The sequence below is a fragment of the Molothrus ater genome, chromosome 6 (assembly GCF_012460135.2).
Source record: "Molothrus ater isolate BHLD 08-10-18 breed brown headed cowbird chromosome 6, BPBGC_Mater_1.1, whole genome shotgun sequence".
In the NCBI taxonomy this organism is placed as follows: Eukaryota; Metazoa; Chordata; class Aves; order Passeriformes; family Icteridae; genus Molothrus; species Molothrus ater.
The window spans coordinates 21,740,568-21,768,182 of NC_050483.2; the positions used below are offsets into that span (position 1 = coordinate 21,740,568).

Consider the following 27,615-nt stretch of genomic DNA (forward strand, 5'->3'; position numbering starts at 1 on the left):
ACATCTTTCTGCGACACTTGATTTTTGTCTGTACAGTTTTATTTGTCCCTAGCTTTTGTCTATCTACATAAAGGAAAATGTGTTCTAGGTGTTTGGTGGCTTTACTTCCAGCCATAGATTCAAACCAGGTTTTGTATTTCTGAACAGTAACATGATAAACATTCTGTAGGTTGTCACCTATGTCATATAGGCAGTTTCTGTATTATTCAGAAACTGCTTGAATTACTGGACTGGCCAGAACAGTTGTGAAAAGAACGGGGGAGGGAATGGCATAGCAGGGAACATCTTTTTTCTAGCAGGTAATTTTGGTCTTGCATCACAGACACTTCAGTAAGAAGTTAAGTGACTTCTTTCCTGTGCTTCTAGCTCTCTAGTTAGATTAACAGCATTTAAACCTGCCAGGCCATCAGTCACCTAGCACATAAAAAAGCTAAAAACAGAGTAAGTTTGTTCAGTGTAGCATTCAGAAACAAAATTTCAAGTGTTGGAAAGGAATGTAGTCCATTTGGGTGGCAGGTAAGAGTGCAAAAAGGAACTACAGAAACAACTATGCTTGATTGATGTGCCTTAAGAAGAACATATGAAAACACAGGCTTGGAGGGGAGGAACCTAGGAATCCTCAGGATCATGCTGTGTGAGTAGGGCTTTTCTTCAAAAGTAGTTGTAAATGCTACCTCGTTACAGTAATGCCTGCTCGTGTTTTTTTCAGGTGTACTCAGTCCTGTAATACCTATTGTACCAGAAAAACTAGCAGGAGGCATTGCACTTCAATGGTATTTCCTGGAATATAATGGAAAGTAAATGCAAGTTAAAATTAATTACAGCTACTGGGAATAAAAGATGTGCTCCATCAACAAAAGCTCTTAAAAAGAAAAAAAATCCTGTTGCTCAGCTTGCACAGTTTTCTGAATACTGTTTAGTAATGCAAGCTGAGTTGGAAAAATCTTTAGCTACTGCTCAGTCTTCACATTTTTAGATAATGAATGTAAAAACTGTTTCAGTGGGAAAAATGACTGCTTAAATTATAATACTCTAGTCTTTATTCTAGCAGCGTATTGGTAATTGCAGGCAAATTACTTTGACCAAGTGAAAGACTTTTCAGTCAACCAATAAAAGTAATGCTTTACTCTGTGCCTGTAATAAAGTGTTGACTTCTACCCAGTGAAAAAGGTGTTTATAATCTTTACTTTTCAAAGAAATACATATTTTAGAGATAGTAGCCAAAAGCAGTAGACAAAAATATTGTTTTACAAAGAATGGAAAGGCATAAATGCGTACCCCTGGGCTAGTGCGACATTGGTGTTTCCGGTAACCTGGCTTTTCTGAGGTAAATCTGAACACTCTTGGCAAATGCAATGCATCTGTGTCCTGCTAGAACACTAGTGACATTTTATTTTTTTTGTGGACTTTTAATGATTCTAAATTGCCTTTGCACATTTCAGTTTAGTCCTGTGGCATACTCTGCAGTAAGCATTATGTTTCTGATGGTTAGTAAGTAAGTACTTCAAGCTTCATTTCAGTCTGTGTGTATTTAACAGCTGGTTTTTGTTGTGGAAATATGGAACTCTTAACACAACCCTGTGGCAAATCAGCTTTTGGTTACCACCAATGCATCAGTCTGTTAGTTTTCCATTGTAAGAATAGGCAGTGCCTGTTTAGGAAGTTTTCTAAATTCTTTCCCACCAAATTTATGAGGATGTGACTTGACAAGGGTATTTCCTAGTCGGCTTCAATCTTAAAACAGTGAACATACTTATGCTGCAGTGTATTGCTTTTGTGTTCACAGCCCCTGACTTTTCTGAGCCTAGGAAATGCATACCTGGCTCAGAACAACATCAGTGGAGCACTGCAGGCCTTCAGACATGCACTGGATTTGACAGCCAAGTGCTTGGAGTGTGAAAGCAGCCTGAAGATGATCCGCTGTCTGCAGTTTTATCCTTTCCTCTACAACATCACCTCTTCTGTGTGCAGTGGTAAGCAACTGCTGAAAGGTGGACCACAAGTGAAATAATGTCTGTTTGCCTTGGGTGTTGGAGATTTTATTTTTCCCCAAGTTTCCACCCTTCTGCTTCACAGTGCTTTCTACCTTTAAGGATCACGGTTGAGACGTTGCTTTTAATGGAAAAGTTACAGTCCATCAAATAATTGCTTGAGGATGACTTCTTGAATATCTAGAGGGCTTCCACTGAGTGCAAATTACTTCCTGACTGTCAGTAATACCTTAACAGCACCACCAATATCTCTTACTGGTTAACAAGGAATGCTGGATTCAGTATTTATGAAAGGGCACATCTACTTCTAGGCAGCCCCTTTGTACATCCCTTCAGGTTTTACAGTCAGCTGGATTTGTTTCCTTAAAGCTGGAGAATTTGATGAAGGGCAATTTAGTTTGGATTCATATCCTTTCAGTGTGTTCGGTACTTTGGTTGTCATTTTCTAGAGTTCAGTCTTCAAGGAATAGACTGTCTTGTGTCAGCATTTTATTATTTGTATGAGGCCAAGATCATTGCTCTTAACACTCCAAAAATCTGTAAGAATGAACTAGAATCCAATCTCTCCCCCAAAAAAACTTGTAAATATTTTCAACTGAATTATTTATTGTCATTAATGACTACTTATATTTTTAAAAAATAATAATTTTTGGAGGTGTATTCTTTCATTTTATTCAATCCTACTGAATATTTTCAGTACTTTGTCTGTACTTGAATATGGCCAATGTGACACTCATGAGCATCCTTGAAGATGATTTATTAATATATTTTCTAATCCCTTTTGTCTCAAGTTGTTACTAAGGTACCTCTCCGTCTAATATTTTCTTTATTTTCAGAGTAAACCTCACCAGAGAAATGCTTGTGATTTTTAGCATTCCTGGGACTTCCCCTGAGGGTTTTTTAAAATTCTCTCTCCAGTGGAGAGGCATGGAGAAGCCTCCTCTGATTTAGCATCTAGAGTTGTGCTGTCTAAACACAGACTGAGGCCATCCTATCTCCTGGTACAATATGGATGATGCTATCGTAGGTGAAATTCCAGGACTGTGCCATTAAAATAATAGTACTTTTTATGTCCCTGTGCACTTTGCTGTGATTGAGAGCCCATCAGCTGTGCAGAGAATTGAGTGCTGTTTGGCTGTGTGGGCTGCAGTGAATGGTGTAGCAGCCCAGCTGATGGATCTCGTGCTGATATCCACAATGTCAACTCCTATGCTGGCACCTGACAATGAATCTCTTAATTTCAGATTACCCTTAAAAAAAATCCTAGGAGATACTGTAAGGAGTAATAGAACTTGCACATTTCATCACAAGAGACACATTCTTCTAAAAAGAAAAACAAAACAGTGTTTGTTTACTGCTAATTAAGGTCTTTTAAAAACTCACAATGTTAAAGTTATTCCAGTCAAACTTTAGTCATAGCTACTCTGTCTTGAAGTTAAGCAGAAAGCAATTTAAAAGTATATTCACAGAACTTAAACAGAAACATGCAGTGGTTGTATCTGAACTCCAAAGTTATCTTTGACATCTTTTGTTTAATATGCTTTTCTTCCTTCAACTTGGCATAATGTAGTTTGGTTGATTTTTGGCTTCTACTTGCATTGGTTCCTGATCCAGGGTGTTCATTCTGAGGTCAGCTGTTACAGCATATACTGTTTAGGACATTTGTGTTTCTTGAATGCGAGGGAAAACCCATCTCAAAAGTGCTTAAGAGAAAAGTGTTATCTTGCCTTTTATTGCCTGCTTGGCCACTGGTTAGGAAAGTGAGCCTGAATATATTTATCTGGTACATTGGAGCTGGGATTTGGTCAATAAGGAATTTGTGAAGCTGCTAAATCAACAAGGAGTAGAATATGCCTTAGCATGTTAATGTAGTCATTAAATTTCACTATTCCGTTATTTAAGTATTTTACTCTGTATTTATATTATTTGCCTTTTTCTAGGACTTTTCTTAATATTTATTTTTTATTTTTATTTATTAGATCTTTTAGGTCATCTTTTGGTTTAGTGCAAGAAACCTGAAAATATAAAGCTGACAAATAGCATAAATTTCTTTGTGCATTCTTGAGCAGAATGTAAGATAAACATATTGGTTAATTCAGCCTTGATGATGATTTGTGGTTTAAGTCCAAACTCAAAATTTAAAAAATGAAAAGTAGATTTACCTATCTTATTTGCATATGGCTTGGGTAAATATTTTTCCCCCACTGTAAACTTCAACTGACTCAAGAGAAACCTTGACAGGCTATATGAAAGTGAGGTAAAGTCTCCAAAACCAGAATGATTTCAAGAATGTGTACTCAGAAATCATATTTTGCTCTTAAAAGTATCCTGAAACTTTGGGAGTTTTCTAGTGCTCCTTCAGTCCAAGGAAAACAGTTGAAAAGAGATTGTTATTATTCACTTGATGGCATGCCATAAAGTATTTGTATCCTTTGAGATCGATATCTTCTACTGAAAAATGTACCAAGAATTTGGAATGTGAGATGTTTCTCTGGTTTAATATCTTGTTTTGATGAGCATTCCTTCAGTATTTCTGAAAGTAACAGCAGTAGGCTTCCTGTGCTTTGGGTTGTAGGCCCATGTGATAGCTGTGTTTTTGCTTCGCCTGTCAAAAGCCTCTGTTCATGAAAACTGAACTGAGTAGCGAGACATGGAATTCCTTGCTCTGCTGCCGTGAGCCATTGGCAGAATCCAGCAAATGGTCAGTTGGAATTATATGCTAGCATGAGATGGAATATGGGATCAAAAATCTGAATTCATGGCCTGATTTTTGATTACAGTATGTGCTTGGTGTTTATTTCAAATAAGTGAAATAGGCATTTCCTCAAGCATGTTGGGACGTTTGCTGTTAGCCCAGGACGTTGGAAGTGTGACAGACTAACGCTGAGTTTTTGGATGCTTGCTTATATTTTCCTGTCTGTACTGCTGCCTGGTACTGTTTTTTAGTAACTTACTTCTGATATAGATAATTTATATTTCAAACCCAAGAATTAAAAATCTCAGACCAACACTTTTCTATTTAACTTTTACCTTCTGTATTCAAGTTTATATAAATGTTTTTTTTTCATTGTAGAAGAACTTCCAAAACTGCAGAGCTTTTTGGTGGGGTGTTTTATGGAGGATGTGTGAGAAGTGTCCAATGTTTTTCCAACGCTGTCACCTGTGACATGTATGAGTTCAGGCAGTTGTATCTAATATAGATGATATATACAGCAAGAACCCACACAGTGCCTTATTCCCAAATAACTGAGAAAACAGTTGGAAGACTTCGTTTTTCCAGCATTATCCTGTGGTGATCCTTCTAGAGGTGACTTGGCAGTGTTAAGGGTGCTGCCACAACAGCTGTTAGGTTACTGGTGGGTCAGTTTGTGAGGCAGGTTAAGAAACTTCATGTTGCTTGACAGATAACTTCAGCACCCATGTCTGACACACAGGTAGCAGGAGACCAAGAGATGTGTGTTAACAAGTGTAAAAAGCTTAATGTGAAAAACAGGGACACTCTCAAAGGTGCAGAAATGAAATATTTGGGCTGCTTATTAAGCCAGCAGAGAAAGCCAGCATCATTTTTGTCTGGTGCTAAGTGACGCATTGCTGAGATTTGTCTTCCACCCTTTATGGCTTAAAATATTGCATGTGGCTTTTATCAGGTATTAAGGTCTGTAGAGACTATCCAGCTGTGGGATTGTTCCTGTGGCAGTTCACTGGCTGATGTAAACATTTAGATGTTGCCAAGCCTTATTACAAAGATTACAGAATATGAGAACCATATTTTTAGTGTGATGGTCAGCTGGCCATTGAAACATACTGATTTGTTAGTTGCTGTTGAATAAGACTTTTTTTTCTGTGTGTAAACAGAATTGTTGCCTGGGCAAACAGAAGTCATTTGTACTCAAAATATTTTTATCAGACTAAGCATCTATCTCTCTCTCACAGTTCCATTTGTTTGTGAGCTCATGCACTTCACATTCTTTCAGACAAGACCAAAATTCAAAATCTTATTAATAGACTGATGCTATTCAAAACATGAAACGTAACTTGTTTCAAGCTTCAAGTTCAAGTCTTACTGTCTTTCATCCTTGGCAGGATAGTGCTTTTACAAAAGGCTTTGTGCTGCTCTTTGCAAAGTCGAGGGAGTGTGAGTTCATAATGAATGTATGTGTATGCCACCGAGAAACCTGAGTCCCTGTGTGTAGAGGGAGTGTATGTGAGAGCAGTTCATCCTTCTTCCTCAGAGCGAGTTCTGTAATGGGGATCCGCTTTAGGCGTGGCTTTAGTGCCCTCTTGTGGTACCAATACTCCGTGCCACATGAAATCAAAACTCCTGGTTTATTCTGTCTATTTCCCCTTAAAATAAAACATGGAAAAGGTGCTTCAGCTTATATGTATGTGGATTTCCCTTTATCCCTCAGCACTTAGGTTCTTACAAGTTAAAGTAAGTTAAAGTTAATAAGCTTATACCTTTAAGCAAATTGACCTGAAGGGGAGAGGTTGACCTCAAAGGAGAATCTCTACTTGAAACTCTAATAGTAAGCTTATGACAGATTAAATAACTTCCTTAAATCAACATCCCAGTTTAAGCAAGCATCTGACACTAGTTTGACAACTGCAATCAACTCAGGTCCCTCTAGTGATTGGGGATACACAAACATTAAGCAAAGGTATAACATCATTTTCTTTTCAATAGTATGTTAAGACACAGGAATGTGAAATACTTTGCATTTTAAAATGCACCTTTCACTTAGTTATTCCCTACTAGTTATGACTGACTTGATAGTCCCAGCAACAGCTGCATTTTTGTTCCATTTCCTATAGAATGAGGTCCCATTAGGCATTTTTATTGTAAAAGTAGTTTCCTCCTTCTCCAGCTGCTGTATCTTGTTTGTCCAAGGAATGATTATCATTTACAGTGTTAATGGTGTTACATTAATGTTAACAGAATAAACATCCCCTAAGGTGTTCACTCTTGGACCACTTCTGTATGTTTAAAATTCAGCTTTTCCTCACCTTGATTTGCATATTAGAAGGCAAAATTCATGAGTGCTCCTGAACCTTATTGAGAATACTGCATTTACTCTTACTTATCTTAGAGTTTGCAAAAGGGGTGGGATCTTTGGGTGACGATTTGTTTCTCTGTTGCTCTCTCGCCTTATGATAAAGTTCATCTGTATGAACAGAAGAGTCAACACCAGTGGGGTATTTAAACAACAAGCAGAATTCTATGAAGCACATGAACAGCTTGTCAGAGCTCTCAGAAACACATCAGGGCAATAATTTGCTTTGGTCATGTAGCAGTAGCATGGAGAAAGTGGGTTCTGTGTGAAACAGTGGCTGTTCTAAGATCATTGTTATCCTTTGAAGTTAAATACTCAGTTGTTCATTGGTGCCCCATACACGCACAGGAGTGCACCCACGTGCCTGTTGTTCACCCTGCAAGTTCCACCTGGAATCTGAAAATCAAGCTGGATTCTTGTTCCCTCTGGCAGCCAAGCATCTCTGTCATTGAGGATTGTACAGTGACTGTCCATCTGAAAGATCAGGTGGACTCTAGGTCACCATATTTGGGCTCTTTAGTGATAAAGGAGTAAGAGGAGATTAAATTGTACTTGTGTAGAGTGAAAACATCTTGCAGAATACAGGCAGGTGGGTGATATGGAGAATGATGGCTGCTCTTTGTCCTGGTGGAATCCAACATCCCTGGGGAGTGAGGGTGTTGGGAAATGTCAGATGTGCTTCTGAGTGGAAGATCTTGGAGAAATCCACGTGAGAATGTGCTCTGTGTGAATAATGTGATGGAGTTATTTTGGGTTTGTGCAACTGTTTCTGCACCACTAGCCCAATAAGGGAAGAAGCAGTTCCCACAGTCCACTTTTGCAGCAGTATTAGAATATTAAGAATATTGACGTGATCTTGAAGATAGTTGACCAGATGCAGGCTTCTTGGTACTTTTCACTCCTTGGAGCCTGATTTATAAATCATACTTTTCCCTGAAAAGTCTTCATTTCATGTCTCTTGAGTGGCTGAAGGAAGTTGAAGGTGAATGACTTTACCCTAATACTGCTGTGCCAAGCTCATTGAAACCTGTCTTCTCTTTCCATGTATTTTTCTTTTCAAAACTATAGAAAGGATGTATAGAAGGGATTCTTAAATTGAAAAATGAAAGATTGTGGTACTATGTTAAACATGGTATTTTTAGCTACACCAGTACCCCAAGGCTGTGCACCCATTGCTTGTGCACATTGCTTCCAAGCTGCTGCTTGCTGGAAAGCCATTGAGAATCTTAAAGGTTTCTGTAAACAATGCATGATTCCTTAAGTATTTCCGTGTTGTTCAAATGTCATTCTCTTTTGCACGGGTTAAATATGCTAATGATTGAGTTTGTTCTGCAGCTTCTTTCATCATGCAGAGGATGCCTTGCTATCCTACACACATGGCCTGCTTCTTTCCTGCATGGCAGTGTACCTCACAGCTTCTCCCAGCAGTCATCAGTCTCACTTTGCATCATGCTCTGTTAAGAATGGTACACCTGCAATATTTAGTGTTCTGTATCCATTCTGTCTTTTCCCAAGATCAGAAGGCCATTGGCTAGCAGAGGAGAGAGGAGAAAATTATGGCCTCAGCTGCTGTAGTAACTGAGGGAATGAGAATTGCACTGTGGAAGGGAATTTAGAACTGTAGGAGAATTCAGTGAGAGTTTACTGATGCAAAACCATTCAGTATGAAGAAAAAGCAGTACAGTATTAAATATAATATGACATTTCCCATTTTTATCTGCCTTTACAGTACAAAAGACTTTTCTTCATGTTACCTGGATCTTTCCTTTACTTGAGCAATAGCTACACGTTCATGTAGGAGGAGGAGAAACATCAGGCATTGCTCAAAGGGAAAAGATTCCCTCTCCAACTAAGTTTTCAAAAGCTGATACCTTCAGTTATCAGATATGTTACCATTTCTCTGCAGTGTGTGTGGTGCTTTTCCATGACAAGAATATAGAGAAAATGAGAAATTTGTGGCTGTGTCTTCCTCTCTGAGAGACTTTCTTTGCCAGTGGCAGTTACTTATGTGTTGCTGCTAAAATTTCTTACTGAACCTTAACTGGATGCACCGCCTAGAGCTGCACCTATTTAAAGAGTTCCAACAACTGCATATGTTCAGCAGCTTTTTAGGAGGAATAGTAATTCCCCAGCTACATCTGCAGGGAGATGTGGTTTCACAAACATGTTTATAGTTGAGCTGTATGCACTGAATTAGTGAGTTGGTTAAAGCATGTTTAGAAGAGAAAAGAACCACATATGGGAAAGTGACAATGTGTAGTTTAGTGTCATTAGCAGCTGGCGAGACCTTGAAGGCTGTATTCACTTGGCCTAAATCTGAGAACTTGTAAAGTGGTGATGTGTGGCCTCAGCCTGTAATGAGTCATGTGGAGGTTGTCTGGAAGCAGCATGCAATGCCATGTGCTCAGATTAAAATGAGCTCTGCACGCTGAGCCATGGAGTGCCAGGCACTTAACTACCCCTGATCTGTCTGCTTTATTGATTTGTTTTTTCCTTTTAAGGTTGGTTGCCTGGTTCATGTGAGTTTGTGTTGTGCTTTGACTGTCCTCAAAGCTTTAAATCCATCATCTGTTCTGGCTACTAGAGACTGAAACTAGGACAGTTCAGCATTTCCCTAGAGGAAGAAATTGAAGCTTCTTGAATGTTGTAACCATTTTGAGGAGAAAGGACATTCTTGCAAAAATTTTTAGTCTTTCTGCGATAACTATTCTATGGTTTTGTACTGTTCTGGCGGTGTGAGGAGAGTGTTTTCTTGTTGAATTCTAATCTAGAGTGGTTGGCAGTATTCTTGTCCAACATAACCTTCTGCAGGTATTCCTTACTTAAGGCTAATCTTGATCATCAGAACCATCAAACCAGGAATTTTTTTATCCTGTTTACAGAACAGTTCTGCTTTTTAATGGATTTGTGTAGAATGTGCCCTGTCAGGCAAACTGCCAAGCACTTAAAAGCACTCTTATATTAGTAAGGGACAGGCCTACCTGGCAGTTAACACTGGTTTCTGTTTGGGTGTGCCAGTAGCTCTGCCTTGGTGTCCAGTTAGGAGGAGCAGTTGCATGAATATCTATTCCAAACAAATCTATAAATTGTCATGGATCAACTCTGACTATGAATCTGTTCCTGCTGAACAGTGTAACCTAATGAAGAGATATACAGATAAACATAAATACAGCCTATCAAAATAGTTTCTCTGAATAAAAAACATGTAATCAGGTCCCTGTGGTATGTTGTTTAAAAGTGGTTATCAAGACATATGCATTCATAGAAGTGGGAAGCTAACAGCTAACAGTAACCCATGGTGGAGTTACTAACTCTTGTAGAGTTCAACTGTATGATGCCATTTCTCAGTAGAATATTACCATTGTACTTAAAGTCCTTTTTAAACCTGAGTTCATAGATACTTAGGATCTAGCAGGATCTACAAAATATGTGATGCCTAGTATAACAGATATGTGGAAAAGAGGAAAGATTAGAAAGCTCAAAAAAAGGCCACTGTAGGCTTTGCTTATGCTAGTGATACTTAAACTAAGAATTGTCTTTTGCTTAATCATAAACTGATTTCAGAATTGTGTTTTGTACAGGGATGTAAATAGTAGTAATTTAATATTCACAGCAAGCCTTATATTGGGAATACTGGGTGAGTATTTATTGTTAAGAAATTAATAGGTAACTATTTTCTTACCTACAGTAAAAAATTCTAGCCCAGGGAGAAGTCACTGAGGACAAGCCCTTGTCTTCAGAGCTTTTATGTGCTTACTTCTCTTGGCTTTTTTTCTCTCTTTCCCCAAAACAAACAAGCAGAAAAAATCATTATCCTTGAGGCACAGACTGAAATTCAGACTGGAGGGCTACTTACTTTTCTGCTGTATACATAGAAACAGGGTCCTCTGAAAGAGACATTTTCCAGTCTTCTTTTATTCACTGACTGGATTTAGGGGGTGGGGGGTGGGTGGTCTACATATAGATGTTTAGATGTTTCTATGTTTTATGCCCTATTCCTGGCATGATAGAGTAAGTTTCTGCTTATACATGTGCATCATGAAAAAAATAAGTTCCTATTTTAGTAGGTGGAGAGAGAAGGCTGTAGGTAATCAGTCTCTTTGATTTTCCCCTCTGTGATGCTGGGAGGAAGATTGATATTTTCTACTCTGTTATAGAGTAACCTACTGAATTCTTCAGGATGTTTTGTAAGCATGTCCCTTATTAAACTGCATTATGTTCTATTTTAAATAGGTTTATCTTTCTCTTTAATTTTTTCCCACGTTTTATTTATCACTTCTTTATATTTCATGAGGAAAATTTTTGTATCTGCTCGTCAGGGACTGGTCTGTTACACAGTGGTGAGATATTTCTCTCAATATGATCAGGAAATCTGGTTATGTATTGTTGGCATTTATATGTTTTGAAAGGTTTAATCAGAACTGCTGTGATGAAACAAATAAATTAACCAATTTAGAAGCAGCTATTTTGCTACAAATCAGATTTTAAAACTTCCCACAAGTGAGAACAGTTTTACCATATAAACCTCTTAACTGGAAAACTGTTGTTGGAATAAATAATAAAAAAGAAATAACTTCTCTATGCTTCATTTTGTGTGCTTTGTTCTAAATTTTGATGGCATAAATTATCATCCTGTTTTTTGCTATGCATCAAATGAAAGCTTTTTTATGCAGTGTTTTCTTTGGCTATTCCTTTATGAGCATACCTCTCATCATCTTTGAAGAAGGACCACTGGCTATCAAAGGGAGGAATTTGTGAAAGTCAACTTAATTTTGCTTTTCATTATTTGTTTTCAATACTTCACTTTTTCAATCAGCAGTTTGTCCTGTCCTTTGAAAATGTTTGGTTTTGTCCTGTAAATTCTGGTTTTTCAAAGGACGATTTATATTAAAGGAAAAAGCTAAAAATTAGCAAATAGTGTTTGTGCGTAGGGAGAAAACACATTAAAAGCTTAGTTCAGAATTTGGGCATTACACTCCTCATTCTTTTCCAGTACCCTTATGGATACTGAACTTCATCAGAGTGGGAACTTACTGCCATCTGTCTTTTGTTATCCAGAATAGAATCTATGATGATATGTAGATAGTAGAGACATCTTTTTGGTGGTTTATCCAGTGTGTTACAACTGTAAAAGGCACTGGAGCTCCCCTGGTGTTACTGTTCTGGAGCTGAGTCGTGCGTGGCTGAAATCACAGTGATTGTGTGGTAGATCTAGGGTATTTCTCTTGAACTAAATACAGACCTAGCAAACATTCACAGATCAGTATTGCACAGCCAGCTAATTTTAATTGAAACTTCTAGTTTTCTTCTTCTTTTACTTACCTGCTGTTATCATATGGTGATCATTTTTCACTAAAAATTAAGTGGATATTCTTGTAGTTGTTTTTTTTTTATGCTTGTGTGTGTGGAAAGCAACAAATTCCATTGGTATTGCTTCTGGAGTTTTATTGCAGCACTGTTGTGCAGTTCAGCAGTTAGGGCCTGTGACCTTTGTGTAATGTTTTTAATGGCATCCTCTCTAGTTCTAAGTGTTCTGCAGTTTCTGCTTTCAGAGCTCAATCATGGGATTCATTTTGAAGTACAAACATGTGGTTTCTTTTCATTAAAACAGTAAGAAAAGGACTGCATTAATTTTAGAGCAAAATCTAAATAAAACCATGTTAATTTATTATTAAGGTGAGCAGAGCAGCAAGAGCTGCTAAAGATAGATCTCTCCTGTAGTTACTGCTCATCCTACTGCTTTTAAAACTCATGTCAAAATAAGTGGCTTGGATTTTTTTCCCTTAGCAAATGCCTTGCAATCAAATATATGTTTATATGTGATTGGAATAACATGGTTGCTGTTAATGTCTCAGAAGATCTTTAGGAAATTGCCATGTTCACCTTGAAAGATCAGGGTAATTAGAGTATGCAGTGTGTTAATCACTAGTGTTAATGTTGCCAGGAAAGTCAAAGTTCATGTTTTTGTGTTGTCTAGAGAATGGTCTCCCAAACAGCACTTCCCTGTGACACTGCCTGGCTTGTTGATCAACAAAGTCACTGTGGTGCAGAAAGTAAGACAGTTCTTAGGGTGCTCATTTAGCCCAAATGCTGATGAATGAGATCCCCATAGTTCTAGATCCACAAAAGGTTCTGGTAGGTGAATTCTCTCATTCTAGATTATTTTTGTAAACCTTGGGAAATTATACTGCCTGTGACACAAAGCACTGAACAAGACTGGTTCTATAAAAGTGATGGGGGACAATGTGCTGAGTTTCAGTTTAATTTCTGTAATGAATATATTTTAGCCTAATTGTAAATATATGTCACTCAGGTGGTGAGCACACCCAGACTTTTCACATGACCTCTAAGCAGCATCATTGTCCATTCTCATATGTTAAGTGTTAATACACCACCCCCTTTTACTTATGTGTCTCTGCATCTGTGTGAGCAGTGCAAAAGTAAAGGGAAGACTCCTTACTGAGGCACTGCTGCTGAGATGTCTGTAGATGAGTCTGTTCATCTGCATGTAGGGATTGAAATTTATTTCCATTGAGCTCAGTGATATGTCATTCCTGCTGTAGAAAGAAAAAAAAAGACCTATCTTTACTGAATTTCACTGTGGGGAATACTAGTTTTAAGCATTCATAAAAAATAAGTATGGAGTTAATAACTTTTGTTAGCAGCTTGGTTTCAGTTTGTTCTCTACTCTGACAACTCAGGTATTAGGCTGACTTACATCTGTATTAGGTGCAATTCTCTCTTGGCTGTGTTTTCCCATAAAGAGGCAAATTATTTAAGTGACACGTATCTCCAGATACCATGCATTTTTGCCTAAACTAATGCAAGTCACTGACTACAGCAACAGTCCTTGACTCTTGTAATAATTCAGGTGATAATGCAGCTCTGTTTATTACAAACAGTAGGGAAAAAAAACAATACCTAAATTTAAAATTACTTGAGTTTTAGTTCTGAGGCATTATTCTGCCACTGTAATTTCTAAATATGTACCAAAAAAAAATTAAGGGAACTAGTCTGTATAACATTAGAAGTTAGGACCCAATAAGTTTCATAAACCTAGGATGTTGGAACATAGGTGATGGAGTTAGGAATGCCTTTTTTTTTTTTTTTTTTGCAGGTTCTGCCCTGACAAAGAGCTAAATGTCAGTAAAAATTTTGTGCTGACCAAAGACACTTGGAGATAATTTTACTTTTTATTTCTAAGGCTATTGATGACACCAAATCGTGTATCTTTAGTTGGTATATAAGAATTTAATAGCGAAAATATTTAATGAGGCCTCATTCTCTCTACCAGATATACCACAAGAAACAAACAGCTACAGTGGCAGTTAATTTACATTTTTAGAACAAACAGTGCCTAATTTAATGGTGAGGTTTGATTACTTTGAAGAACTTACTCAAGGTGCACCACTTCTGTGTGATACTCTGGGGGCGTTGTTTGTTCATCTTTCCTCTTTTCTGCACTTCCCACGTTTCTTTCCTTGCCTTAGGTGAGTGGCTTTCAGTCTGATCTGGGATCACCTAAATTGACAGAAATTTGCTCTTAGACAAAATAAAAAAACCAACACCTAGCACCAGAAAAGTTCATATGTAATGAGGAGAGTTCATAATGGTTTCCAGGTGTGACTTTTCTGAGAAATGGGCAACATTAAATATGGTTCAGAATAAGTATTTGTTACCCATTCATAGATGGAGCAACTCTTAACCTCCAGTTACTGCATCGCTTCTCCCTCCTAATATTTCTCCTTCCCTATGACAGATGTCAACACTCTGGGTGCTTCCCTCCTTATGCTAGGTGGAGTTCAGCTTAAGAGTTCATTCCTAAAGAACTTGAGTCTGACTTTTTCTCTGGGGTTTTTTCTGCCCTACCAACTGCAGTAGTTGCCACAGCTTCAGTGGACATTTGAGAGGAGTCCTGAAAATCATGAAGGTGGTTGATATTAAATGGGATGGATAATCTAGCAAATCTTTACTATATTTAAAGTTTGGTTTGTGCTGCACAAGTGTGTTCACATTGGCCAAAAAAAATTAAAAGTTATAACAATATGGGAATAGAGTCCTTTTATAAACAATACTGTGTTCTGCTTTTAATCTCCAAGGTCTCAAGGCTTCAGTCTCAAATACAGAGTTTGTATTTGCTTTTTCTCCAGAAGATTTCCTTTGTAAATTAGGAACTACTGTGTGGGTTTTTCTGCCAATTTCTATATGAACCTGGTACAGACTGTTTGTGTTATTTGCATCACTTAAATAAAGGCCCAGACAATTGTTTGTATCATCAGTTTGATTTTTGTTTCACTGTCTGGAATTTAGTGGCTGGGTCTCATAATACATAAGGTAAGGTGGACTCTGATCCTCTTCCCTCTGAGCTTTCTTAACTCTACAGAAGCAATGGGAAGAGTGACAACAGCTGCTCTCAGAAAATAAATGAGCAAGTAAGTGATCCTTCTCTAGTAAATTTTCAAGGTGAAGTAAGCTGAACTTATCAAGTACAATGTAGAAATTTTAGACTTCCAAGTTTTGTAATATCACTGTGTCAGGAGTTTACACCTAAAACTCACATGTGCAGACTAAGACAGCCAGAATATATATGAAACAGTAGTAATAAATTGCTGGGCATTTTTAGGTCAGTGGTCACTTTTGTCCTTCACATGACAGAGGTGCTGTAAGTATTGCGGTGATACAGCCAAAGTTCTACAGACAGAGACTGTGCCTGGAGTTTGGGGCTGTGTTGTTCCCTTGCTGGTCTCACACTCTTCCCCACTGGACTTCCTGGTGGGTTTCAAGCTTCTGGCTGACAGAAGCTGTGCAGTTCTGACTTGCAGTGTTTCAGAACCACCAGCTTCATGGTTCACTCACTAGAGATCTTCAACTTCCATTGGTTTTTCAACTAGTGTTTTTGTCTCCAGCAATATCAGATAACTGAAAGCAGCAATTTGAAAAAATTAGGTCACTCAGGTTTCTATATATAGCAGCTCTCAGATCCCAAGAAAGCCGGCACAGTCATCTAGCCTGTTTTTAGCTGTCAGTGTTTGTAAATTAATGTTAACAGAGTTGGTGTTAAGTAGAATTTTAAGTACCATCATTTTTTTTCCTTCTGCTTGTGCTTTCCAGCTGTTTTAATCATTTTTGGCATTTTTATTTCAATTAAAAATAGTTGTCTAGGTTTGAGCCCCTCTGCTTCTTTCTTTATACTAATGATGAGTGGATCTTCAGCCAAGGGAATTGTGGCCATCACATTTCTAAGCACCTGACTTGCCTTGAAATCAGGCTGGGTTGATGTCAGGTGGGGACAGCTTAAGTGTTCTGTGTGCACCATTTGTCATGACTAAATGTGAGGCTCTCCATATATTGAAGTGATTGTTTTATCTTTTTCTTTTTTTTTTTAATATGAAACCGATTAGTTTTTATTAGCAGAATGGGAGAGGTGGGCAGGGGACTGAAGAAAGAATCAATGACTGATAGAGTAGGAAAGGTTGAGTATAAGTGGATGGTAGATATTAGAAGAGTTTATGAAGTTAACTACTTCTGGTTTATATACTTACTCATAACATTGTTTGTTTTCTTACATACAACAGAAGAGGTAGGACAAGAAATAGTTTTCCCAAAAGATTATAAATCTAGTTTAATTTGTTTGATTTTGGTCACTCACACAGAGGAAATACTGGTTTGTTTCTCCTCCAAAGGTGACACCTGAGTGTTCCCAGGTGGAGAAGCAGAGAGCTAAAAGCTGTAGTTTCACTTTGCAGAGAAGCACTGGAACAAGTTACCCTTATGTGAGAGTTAGAGCCATCCTCTCATCACACTGGCCTGATGATGGTGTAAAACCTGGAATTTTCCTTTGTACCATAGGATCATTGTGTGAAGTAGAAAGGGCTCACTGATCTACTATATTCACATTCTTGTTATTTTATGCTTCTGGTTGAAAAAAATAATGCTTCCCATATGCATGGAGAAATACAATTTGCACTCAGAGAGGGTAGAATGGAGACTGTACTTGACAATCTCTAATGCTTTTATTCAGCTGTGGGCTTCTTAATTCATTTGTTCACGTATACTGTTTTCACTCACAAGTGATTGAAATAAAGGAAGGAAGGGTTTTAAAGCAGTAGATGTGTACATGTCTGTGTCTCAGCATCATAGCTGCACCTTGGGGTTCAGGGCAGTTCCCAGCCTCACACATGTGAGAATGGCATCATTAGAAGTATTCCCTAAGCACCTCTGGCCGTGGAAAGTAATTAGTATTAGAAAATTGGAGATTTGTAGTTAAAATGTACTTATTATCAAAACTGTTGTTACAAAGATGCAGGTGGTCACCCTTTAAAGTGTCTAAATGCTTAGGTGGTACTAAAGGATGCTCAAAGACTACTGTTGCAAGTGTGCCCTTTTTTATTTCTGCTTATTACTGACTCTATGTTTGGATTCTTTCCAATGTTATTCCTGGATCTTTGCATTTGGTGGAATGTGAACTTGTAACCTGAGCACAAAATTATAGATGTTTAATTTTAAGCTGTATAAACTTCTGATTTTTTGCACAGATTAATGCTCTTAACTTTTGTCTTTCTCTTTCATGAGCTGGTTGTACCAACATGCTGTCTGTTGCTGGCGTAGAAGGTCAGCCTGGCATTCCCAGATCAGTCTGCCTTGGCTCTTTCCTCAAGCATGGTCACCACTGTGGTCTCTTAAGTGAAAATTCATGTGGCAGGCAAACACCTCATATGGTGTATTGTCACTAAAACGTGTCTTGGGAGTGTTCGTTGGAGTGGGTACCAGCACACAGTAATTTCTCACTTCCTGTGCAACCTTCCTTTGAAAAGTAGCTGATTTTTCTTGCATTAGTAGTTCACAGCATGTACCTAATAGCATAGTTTCCTGTAACTGTTTTACATTATCTCCCTTGTCAGTGGGCAGATCAGTTTTTAATCACTGAATGAAGTCTTTCATACTTTGTAGAATTACTGTTTTAATCCATAGATTAAAAACATAGAAAATCCACACAAAACTAGAAGATGGTAGCTTCCACAATACAGCTTCTGCACTTGTGTCCAGGAGGAGCTTTCTCTCATGGTATATCATTAAATTTCTCTCTTTCAGGCCACTGTCATGAGAAAAATCCAGATGGCAGTTATGGCAAGGAGAAATACTTTGATGACCACTATGAATCAGCTACAGCAGTGACAGAAGGACACTCTGAAGGAGGTACAGAAGATCCAGAAATCCTTACTCAGAGTTCAGCAAGGGATTCCTCCTTCTTGAGACTGGAAAGTAAGTCAGCCTTACAAAATCAGTTCTGGCCAATAAAACTGTTTCTAGATTTTTCAGAAGAGCTGTCTGTTTTCCACTGAGAAGCTGTGTTTTCCCCTCTCTGTCCATAAAGTAGTAAGTAACCATAAACTAGTTTCATTCTTTTCACCATTCTTCTGCAAGCATAACAGGGATGCTTATTTGTGATGAGGAGATGTGCATTATTGTCTAGTTCTCTCTTTGTGTAGTGAGTAGTCAGTGATACTTGGCTTGTGCAAGGGGAAAAATTAGGTCACAGAAAAAAGATTATTTTTGTACAATTTGTGAAAGCACAGGGAAAATAATTTTTTAAGTTTTTTATGGTACTCCCTCTTAGACACAGTCACCGCAGAAAGCAATGGTTCAGAAGGAGTGGAGGGTTTAGAAGATGAGCAGATGTCTGAAGAGATGCTGGCTTTGGTGGATGAGTTTGAAAATTCTTGGCCTCAGGAAGCTTTTGAAGGGGCACTGGAGGTAAAAGGTCGTCGGATGGACTTGCAGGGAATCCGGGTCCTGAAGAAGGGATCTCAGGATGGACTAGCTAGCTCCTGTTTTGGGGACTGTGGTGATGATGATGAAGCTGAATGGGTAAGTTTGAGTTAGTTTACTTAAGTCTTGTACTAAGTGTTGTGGACAAGGCAAAGATGAAAACAGTTCAAGGGATTTAGTACTGGGAGATACAGATCTATGAACTTCTCCTATGAGCCTAAAAGATGCAGTCGTTGATGGCCAGTGTGAAATGAACAAGTAGTTTCAATCCATCACCAACTTCTTGATCACAATTAAAAATAAAAAAATATTTTAACTAAAAGTTCTAGTTAGCATGAAAACACAGGAATCCCTCTTGTCATTGTGTTGCCAGTAAAATGTATTATGAAAAATGCCTTTCAGTTCTTCAGCAGTTAAATTTATTTTTTCTTGTGTTGGAGGTCAGAAGTTGCATACTTGGTTTGCATGGTGTGATGCAGTGAAAGGGAGCAGGCTTTGAGAATGAGTTGAGATGGGGAGGAAAAGAGAGAGACAAAGGTCTCATCTGTAACATCTTTGGGCTAAAACAAGTAGTGCATTGGGCTAAAACAAGTAGTGCAAAACAGTCATGGTGTTTCTTACTGTTAACCTTGCTAATATTGTTCTTTTGGTAGATCACTTTTCAGGTCAAACGCTTAAAGAAACCAAAAGTTGAAAGCTTGGATCTTCAGGAGCCAGTTGGAAGAAATGTGGAAGAAGGGACTAATGCAGAAAATGAAAACTTTTACCAAACTGCTCTAGAGATCAGTGGACCAAAGATACCTTCTCCTGGACCAATAGGTAACCTGTAACTTCTAGAGATAGCAAATCATTTGCAGCTTTTGTATTACTATGGTTTATTTCCTTTGCAGCCTTTATGTTACACTGGTTTATTACTGAAAATAAGCATCACAAAAACTACATAGTGAAATGCCCCTTCTAGATGAGTACATGGAAAACCAAGAAATCTCTTCCATCAGTACCTTCTTGATGAAGTGAAGCCTAACTTTGTGTTGAATGAAAACTTTCTGGTTAATTTCCAAAACTTCTGGGGGATGAGGTGGTGAGAGTGGAGGATGAAAGAGGTAGATATTGTGAGTAGAAGTTGTAAAAGAGAGAGGGGACTTTGGTGATCTCTTTTGATAAACTTAATAAGCAGAGGAGTTAGTTTATCAGGATGCAGAATAAGACTTCTGGCTAAGCAGAAGACATACAACTCAAAGAGAAAGAGCTGAAAGCTTAGTCTAATAAAAATTAAGTAAATAAAAATCAAGTGTTCTGCTATAATTGCTCAGTGATATTATAAGAGAAAACTTAGAGACTGTCTTCCAAAACAGTGTAGCCATGGAAGAGAAGGGTTTTGCACCAACACAGATGAGATTTTGAGAGGCAGATGGAGTTTTTGCTAGTTGAATAAGAGGAATTGGAGGGTACTCTGTTAATATAGTGCCAGAGAATAAAACCCAAGTAATTGACCCCTTTACTTCTTGTCTTACCTTTCAATGGAGCTGAAATCTTAATGTTGTGGGACTGATGTGTAAGCAAAGTTCTACAGTGCATCTTAGTTCTTGACAATTTGATGACCTGGAAAGTGATTTCACATTTTGAAGGCTTTTACATTAAATCTTTAACAACCTCCTTTTTTAGCAACTGAAAAATGTAGGTTATTGAATTAAATATTTAAATGGGGGGGAAGGAATACATGCAAATAGACTGTCATTTGTGAGTAGTACACACCTGTCCTTTCCTCAATGTATATCTTCTTTCCCTCTGAGTTACTTCTGTGGCTTTATTACATAACATCCCTCAATTGTAATCTTCCCAACATTCCTGTGAGGCAGGGTCTGCTGGCATCCTCTTTGCAAGAGCTAAATCATCAAAATTTAAGTAACAAATTGAAGATCACCTAGGGAGTTCTTGGTAGAACAGAGGAATGAAGGTATCTGTTTTGTGTTTCACTCCTTCCCACACTACTGAACTGTGTCTGTAGCATTTCCATATCTCTTTATGTCCTTTCCCCTTCACGCCAGTAGGAACTTGCAATTGGATAGTTCACAGTGGTGGCGATGGGAGCTGATCATTTTCCTTTGAAATTTCTCTTTGTATCTCGAAATTAATTTTCTTTTTATCACAATATTTTCCAAAATTCATGGTATTGCAGACTTCTTCATTATTTGCAAAATATGCTGAAGTGGTTTACTGTAACTTGGATGAGAAATAGGCATTGCATCCAAATGGGCAAAATTTCATGTAACTAGAAATAAGTACTGAAATATTCTCTATGTAGCTGATTCGATAGACTGGCATGTTGTTAAACTTGGCTTCCCACTGTGCAAATCTACTGCTATAGCAAATTTTTCTTACGTTCCAAATAGTTTGGATGTTTCTGATACCAGAGGAAAATGTTTCCTAACATTTAACACAGGCCAGTTTCCTAGGACTTGATATAGTATCTACCAAATTTGGGGGAAAGATTTCAGTAGGCTTTAGTTCAGATGTGAAGATCAGGTTCATGTTTCTCTCAGTAATCTGTTAGTTAATATAAAGCAAGTTATTTAACCTTTCCCTGCCTTGCTTTGCTCCTCTGCAAAGTGGGAGAGCTAAAGTGTAATTGTTAAATACTCTCAGGAAGGATTCCATCTTGAGTCTAAGAACATGGTAAAAGCCACTGACTGTCTTAAACAATACTCATTGAAAGTATTGGCAGGTTTTTTTGCTTGGAATTGTCAACAGATAGACAAGTAAACTTTTACTAGTTTTTAACTGTAGCTGTAGAACATTAATGATGACTCACAAATTTGGTTTAAGGACATTTAAGTAGCGACGTTACCTGTAAAGAAGATTGGCAATTGTTCTTAATCTGTAGTTTTGGAAAAAGTGTAATGAGACAGGTTTGAAACTTCATCTCCTAATCTGTCTTGTGCACAGTCTGGTTCTGTCTGTGCATGCTACCAGTCCCATTCAGTCCATTTAGATTCAGGAACATTCTTAAAGAAATGTCTCTACAAGACAGCGACTTGTATAATGTAGGGGATGTATCCACTGGCATAGAGTATTTTAAGAGTCATTGTACTGAAGTAGAATGTCTTTCTCCTTCCAGAAAGTTTCTTCTATTTTTGTTTTCTCAAGGAAAAAGGCGTGACTACCGTAGCCTTGGCTGGCCAAGTCCTGATGAATGCCTGAAACTCCGCAGGGTAGAGCTTACAACTGTAGCCAGCACGTGGCTTGCTGTTTCTGCTAAAAACATTGAGTGAGTATCTTGGATATGAGCCCTAAGTAAGTTACTTACACAAAGCAGGACAGTTACTTGGTCTTCAGTGTGTGTAAACTGAAGATTTTATGTTAGTAAGAAAAAACTTCCAGGATTTCTAAGAAGTTTGAAAGCATTATGTGGAATTTCATCAATTAGTCTTGGAAAGTGCAAGTGCAGATGAAAGATCCAGTTTCTCTTGTTTCTTGAGCTACTCAGATGAGATTCTGCCAGGTTCTGAGCAGTTTACGTTCAGCAGAGAGCTTTCTAATGACTATTCTGTTCTCTTAACTAATTTGACTTGTTTTATGACATTTGTAGCATTACAGAACACATTGATTTTGCCACACAGCTGCAGGAACCAGCCATGGAGCCCCTTTGTAACCCAAACGTCCCAGCCAGTATGCATACTTTGGACCACCTGCAAGGTGTCTCTAGTCGGGCCAGCTTGCATTACACTGGAGAAAGTCAGCTGAAAGAGGTATGCCAGAGCTGAAGGCTGTCACACATAAGTGGCCATACCGTGGCAGATTCAAGGTGCATTTAGCTCAGTGCCTTGTCTCCAGAGGTGACTTTCAGTGAGTGAATGCCTGGATAAAACTGGAAGAACAGTGCAGCATGAAATTTTCCCAGAATGCTTTCCCAGCCATCTGCAGTCTGCCTTGAGGGAAATCCTAAAACACCATTAGTGTCTCTGTATTTGTAGCTCTTTGTATATGAATAAGTGAAGGTAAAGTCCAACTCAGCATACTCAGAATTTCTAGTGTTCTTAGTATTCAGTGTCATGGAGTTATAGCACTGTGTTATATAGATGGTATCAACTCAAGATAGACAGTTGTGTTTAGGTTGAAGCAGGTTACAGCATTTGTAAAAATGCCAGGCAAAAAAGCAACCAATGAGCAAGGTGACATCTCTTACTAGGTTCCAGCATCTAAGTACTTTTACTTCCTATTCCACAGGTCCTACAGAATCTTGGCAAAGACCACTACTCACCACAATCACTAGAACAAGTTGGTACTCGAATAGCCAAAGCTCTGGAAAAGGTATGTGTAAAGGAGAAGATGAGAAGTCTGGGCTTACTGCTCATGAGTGGCATAGTGGTCAATCCGGTCTCCAATCGTTTGTCTGAAATCCTGCTCAAGGAGTGTATTAGTACTTGGACTAGGGATTTGTGTCTATTTAGCATCTGTAATGCCCTCACAGGTATTTTGTGGAGGTATATCCTATGCTTATACCATCAAGTGTCTTCTGTATCTCTCTTCTGAAACCTAAGCTTGTCAAATGTCCCAGTGTTTCCTGTGCCCTGTAGTGAGCAGCATTGCTGATTATTGATTTATTAAACTATTTCAACAGTTCTTGGCTCTCTTCTTTCTCTTTATGCTACATTGACTTGGAGCTTATGGAGAGTGGAGCTAAGCCGTGTCTCCCCTCTCCAGTAACACTCCTGGCATGCTGCTGTCAGACAGCTCAAAGGGGTTTCCTGTTTCAGCCTGCTGCTTCTGCCTGGTGCAGTGTTCAGGGAGAGGTGTGGTACCATGTGCAAGCCTGCACTTCTTGTTCTCCCCAGAGAAACCCAAGCTTCCTAGGTAAAGGACCTCAGCTGTGAGCCCTAGGATGAGAGGATTAGGGACATAATTTTCACAGGATCCACGAAGCAGACAGGAATGTCAGGGATTGCTGTTCTGTATTTACAACTAGTAGGGACAATATCCCAAACTACTATGGAAAAGAGAGCTCAATGAAAACAGTTTGGTGCCCCTAGCCTGTTGGACCTAAAGCTGTCTGAGATACTTGCTGTGCTTTGAAATTATTACCAATATAGCTTTGTCCATCCCCTGAAAGTAAAGACATTACTCTTATCCTCATGTTACAAGAGTTAGGTTTTTTTCACTTTAGATGTATACTAGCTTTTTCGCTTACATGCTAGTTTCCCCTGCATACACCAAGATTTATCCAGATAAGCTGAATATTTAGTGCAGAGATTAGAAACAGAATTCTCAGTATTTTCCTTTGTAACACAGGGCATGGGAGTCAGCCAGGTAGAGACTGGGCTTTGGCAGGCTTCTGGACTGAGCTGCATCTCAGGGCATCCTTTCTCTTTCCAGTGACTGCAGGGAGCCTACAGGTCCAATCAGCTAATTTAGCTAAGTTTTTTCCTTCATGTTGGGTAATGTGTGTGCACATATAGATGCTCAGCATCAGAGAGCTGTTAGAAGCTGTTGTGGCTGCTGAAACTGTTGCTGTTGAAAGCTGTTTAACTGCTGTTCTGTTCCTAAGGAAATGATGTTGAACTTGGAATTTGTTTCATTTGGCAGTCTCATTTACCTTGTTATTGCGTATATGTTGTCAGAAACTTTTAGCTGCTTTAAAATAGTTTAATGCTCTTTTAAAGTGTAACATCCTCTATCTCAGTATATCAAATAAATTGGAAGAGTGAAAGGTAGGAAGAGTATTCGCTACCAGTGTTTACATGACAGTTTTTTGTGTTCTTCTTTTGCCAGAATCAGACTTCATGGGTCCTCTCTAGCATGGCAGCTCTTTACTGGAGGGTGAAAGGCCAAGGAAAGAAGGCAATTGACTGTTTACGGCAAGCATTGCACTATGCACCCCATCACATGAAGGTGTGTACACATGTGTGCCCACTCCTCAGGTGAAAGAATGTTTTCCTTGTCACAGCAGAGCTTTCACAGACTATTGTTAAGGCCAACACTATATCAGGTGTCTGTAATGTATTAGATACTAGCTAGTTGAGGTGAAACCAAGATTTTCACCCTTTGTTTAGTATGGACTTAAAAAAAGCTAACTGCAGAAAAGGTTCAGTGGAATTTCTTGCAGTTCAGTGGGTGTGACATCTCCTCTGGGCATCCCAGACTTGAACTTCCTCCTGTTTGGTAGGACTTGGAGTCTTTATCAGACGTTGTCTGGACAAGTCTAACCTAAGATGTGGGTGTATGTTTTCTGGTTATGCTTTTAGAGAAGGGAGTATGTCTTCTGGTTGTGCTTTTAGAGAGGGTGGGAGGTGATTATCTAAAGGAATTACTAAAGTGCTTGAATCTTAAGCATTTGGGCTGTGAATCTCGGTTGTACACTCGTCCTTGATTTTGTGCAGCGGTTCCTTGCTCCAAAAAAAAGGCAGTACTTTGAACACAGTCTTCTCTTCAGTGTTTCAGTTGGCTGAAGTGCTCTGTACCCTTCACCTTGGCAGGTGCTGTGCTGAGCATTGTAATGTCTGCTCTTGAACACTAAGCTCCCTCTTGCAAACTGGTAAATGTAATATAGGCTCCTTACTCAACGTAGCAGTTTTTTCTTTTTGACCTGGGCCACAAATTGTACAGCCTGGAAAAATGCAAATTCCACTGGAATCTTGGTCTTCAACCTTTCTCTGAAAATTGCCAGACGAAGTAATTCATGCTTTCAGGATATTATTAGGAAGGTTTAGCCATTAACAGCAGAAATGCCTCAACTAAGAAATGCACATCCCCACTGCATATCCTTTGTATATTTCCTATAATTCTATTTATTTGCATTATCCATTTAAAACAAGGTTGGAACCAAGACCTAACACATCCAGCTTTTGCTTATTTTCCTGTCTTTCCATGTAATTGGTTCCTCAGGAGAGGAGTCCTTAGCTGTGTGATTTGTAGGGGTCAGATTATGGATTGGAAACTACAGGTTTTCAAAATTATGGTGAAGTAATGCTTTTTTCTAGAAGTATGATATAATGTTGCTTGAGACGGTATGACTCTCCGACTTTGTGCTTGTTTTTGTCCTCCATATTGAAGCTGCCCCCAGAGAAAACTCTGGTTTTTGTTTCTAAAGATAGAGCTGCAACTTTTAATTCAGTGCTAACTCTGAGTAAAAGCTATTTTGTGTATTTTGGTTTATCCTCCTCTTTGTTTTTATGCACTTTGGCGACTTTCTCTTGACTTTTCTCATGAAAATAAAGGGTAATTAATTTTCCTGTGAACTTCTCCTGTGATCCTGACTTCCATAATATCTGCTTTTCAAACATGAATAACTTGTCCAGCACAGGTATTCCTTGACATGTGAAGGTCAAGGAAACGGGGATCACATACATCCAGAACTTTTTATTGTCCTGTTGAAGGCACCTAAGCCTTGGTACTAAGCGGTATTTTGAAGATTTGAGGCCCAGCTCCCAGAGAGTTTGTTATGGCTGCCAGGGCTCTACAGTTTTTTCAGTCAGACAAGGTCACAGTCTGGAAATCCAGGAAATAAAGAACATACCATCAGTGTCTCGCTGAGAAAATTTTATTTATAGCTATTACTCAGCATCAGAATAACAATTCTGTGGCAGAGGCAGGACAAAGAATGATGCATCTGTTGCACTAATGATTAGACCGTGTTTTCTTCCCTGCTGTCCCCTTTGTTCATATTCCCTTTCCTTTTATGCAAGAGCTGAAGGAGGGTATTCAAACAAAACAGCTTCTCTTGTCTCTAAAGAGTGCACCTCATCTTTGGAGAGAAAAATAGTCTAAGAGCATCTAAAAACTAAATGTACTTTCACTTAAGTGAGTTAATCGTTGACTTTTTTCTGTCCAAGAGTAATGTTTGTCACTATTGTGAGTGGATGTGAGGTTTTTTTTGTTTGTAACTCAGGCTCAAATGTAGTTTTGTATTAAAATAGGTCTGGATCATTATTCTCAACATCAAAAGAGAGGAAAGTGGGTAGGAACCAGATGAGTGTGGTTTGGTGGTGGATTCTTCTGTTTGTCTTGCTGATCCTGAGACAATTGCAATGGAAAGAAACTGTTTGTTGCTTGCTCTTCTCTTACAGGATGTACCACTAATAAGCCTAGCAAACATCTTCCACAATGCCAGACTCTGGAATGATGCCATCATTGTGGCTACCATGGCAGTGGAAATAGCGCCGCACTTCGTGGTGAATCATTTCACACTGGCCAATGTGTATGTAGCAATGGTGAGTGTGCTCTTGCCCAGGTATAGCTGTCTTTGGGACACTATTTACATGTATGTAAAAGTCTTATTCTCACAAATAATTTTGAAGGAGCAATGTTCAAGAAATTTGGTATGATCATCAAGAATTAGTATCTTTAGAATGACAAAACTTTTACTACTTATTTTACCCCTATTTGTCATTTAATACTTTAAGGCCAACATTTTTATAAGCTGGCTTAAGAATGCTGTGTGCCAAGCTTTGTAAAGACAGCAGCAAACAATTGGTAATTTGGGTTGTCCATTCATCTAAATACAGGATATTTTTATCATACTGGAAAATTGATGATGAATTTGGTCTCTGTCTTGAAGAGCTAAGCTTGGAATAAGTAAAACCCAACTCTCAGTTGTGGTGAACAAACACAAGGGAGGTTCATTTCAATATCTGGATTCTTAATGCCCAATATAATTTTCAGATTGAACTCAAATTTCTTTGTACTGTCTATATATACTATTAAAATACACCTTTTAAGATCAAGATTTAAAACTCACCTTGATCTAGTTAGTCTTTATGATATGGCCAGAAATTCCTATTATCTCTACTTCATAGCTAAAGTTACTG

General features: G+C 38.5%; 1 protein-coding gene across 1 annotated transcript in view; it reads left to right on the forward strand.

Annotated features, from left to right (window-relative positions):
* The window catches only part of TTC17 (tetratricopeptide repeat domain 17), a 54,710-nt gene that overhangs the window by 25,293 nt on the left and 1,802 nt on the right, over positions 1-27,615 (forward strand). Inside the window, exons 16-24 of the mRNA XM_036384028.2 lie at positions 1,787-1,973; positions 18,134-18,304; positions 18,660-18,910; positions 19,465-19,630; positions 21,959-22,079; positions 22,401-22,560; positions 23,039-23,122; positions 24,581-24,700; positions 26,875-27,018. Of these exons, the coding sequence (XP_036239921.1) occupies positions 1,787-1,973; positions 18,134-18,304; positions 18,660-18,910; positions 19,465-19,630; positions 21,959-22,079; positions 22,401-22,560; positions 23,039-23,122; positions 24,581-24,700; positions 26,875-27,018 (1,404 nt within the window). The remainder of the gene's footprint in view (positions 1-1,786; positions 1,974-18,133; positions 18,305-18,659; positions 18,911-19,464; positions 19,631-21,958; positions 22,080-22,400; positions 22,561-23,038; positions 23,123-24,580; positions 24,701-26,874; positions 27,019-27,615) is intronic.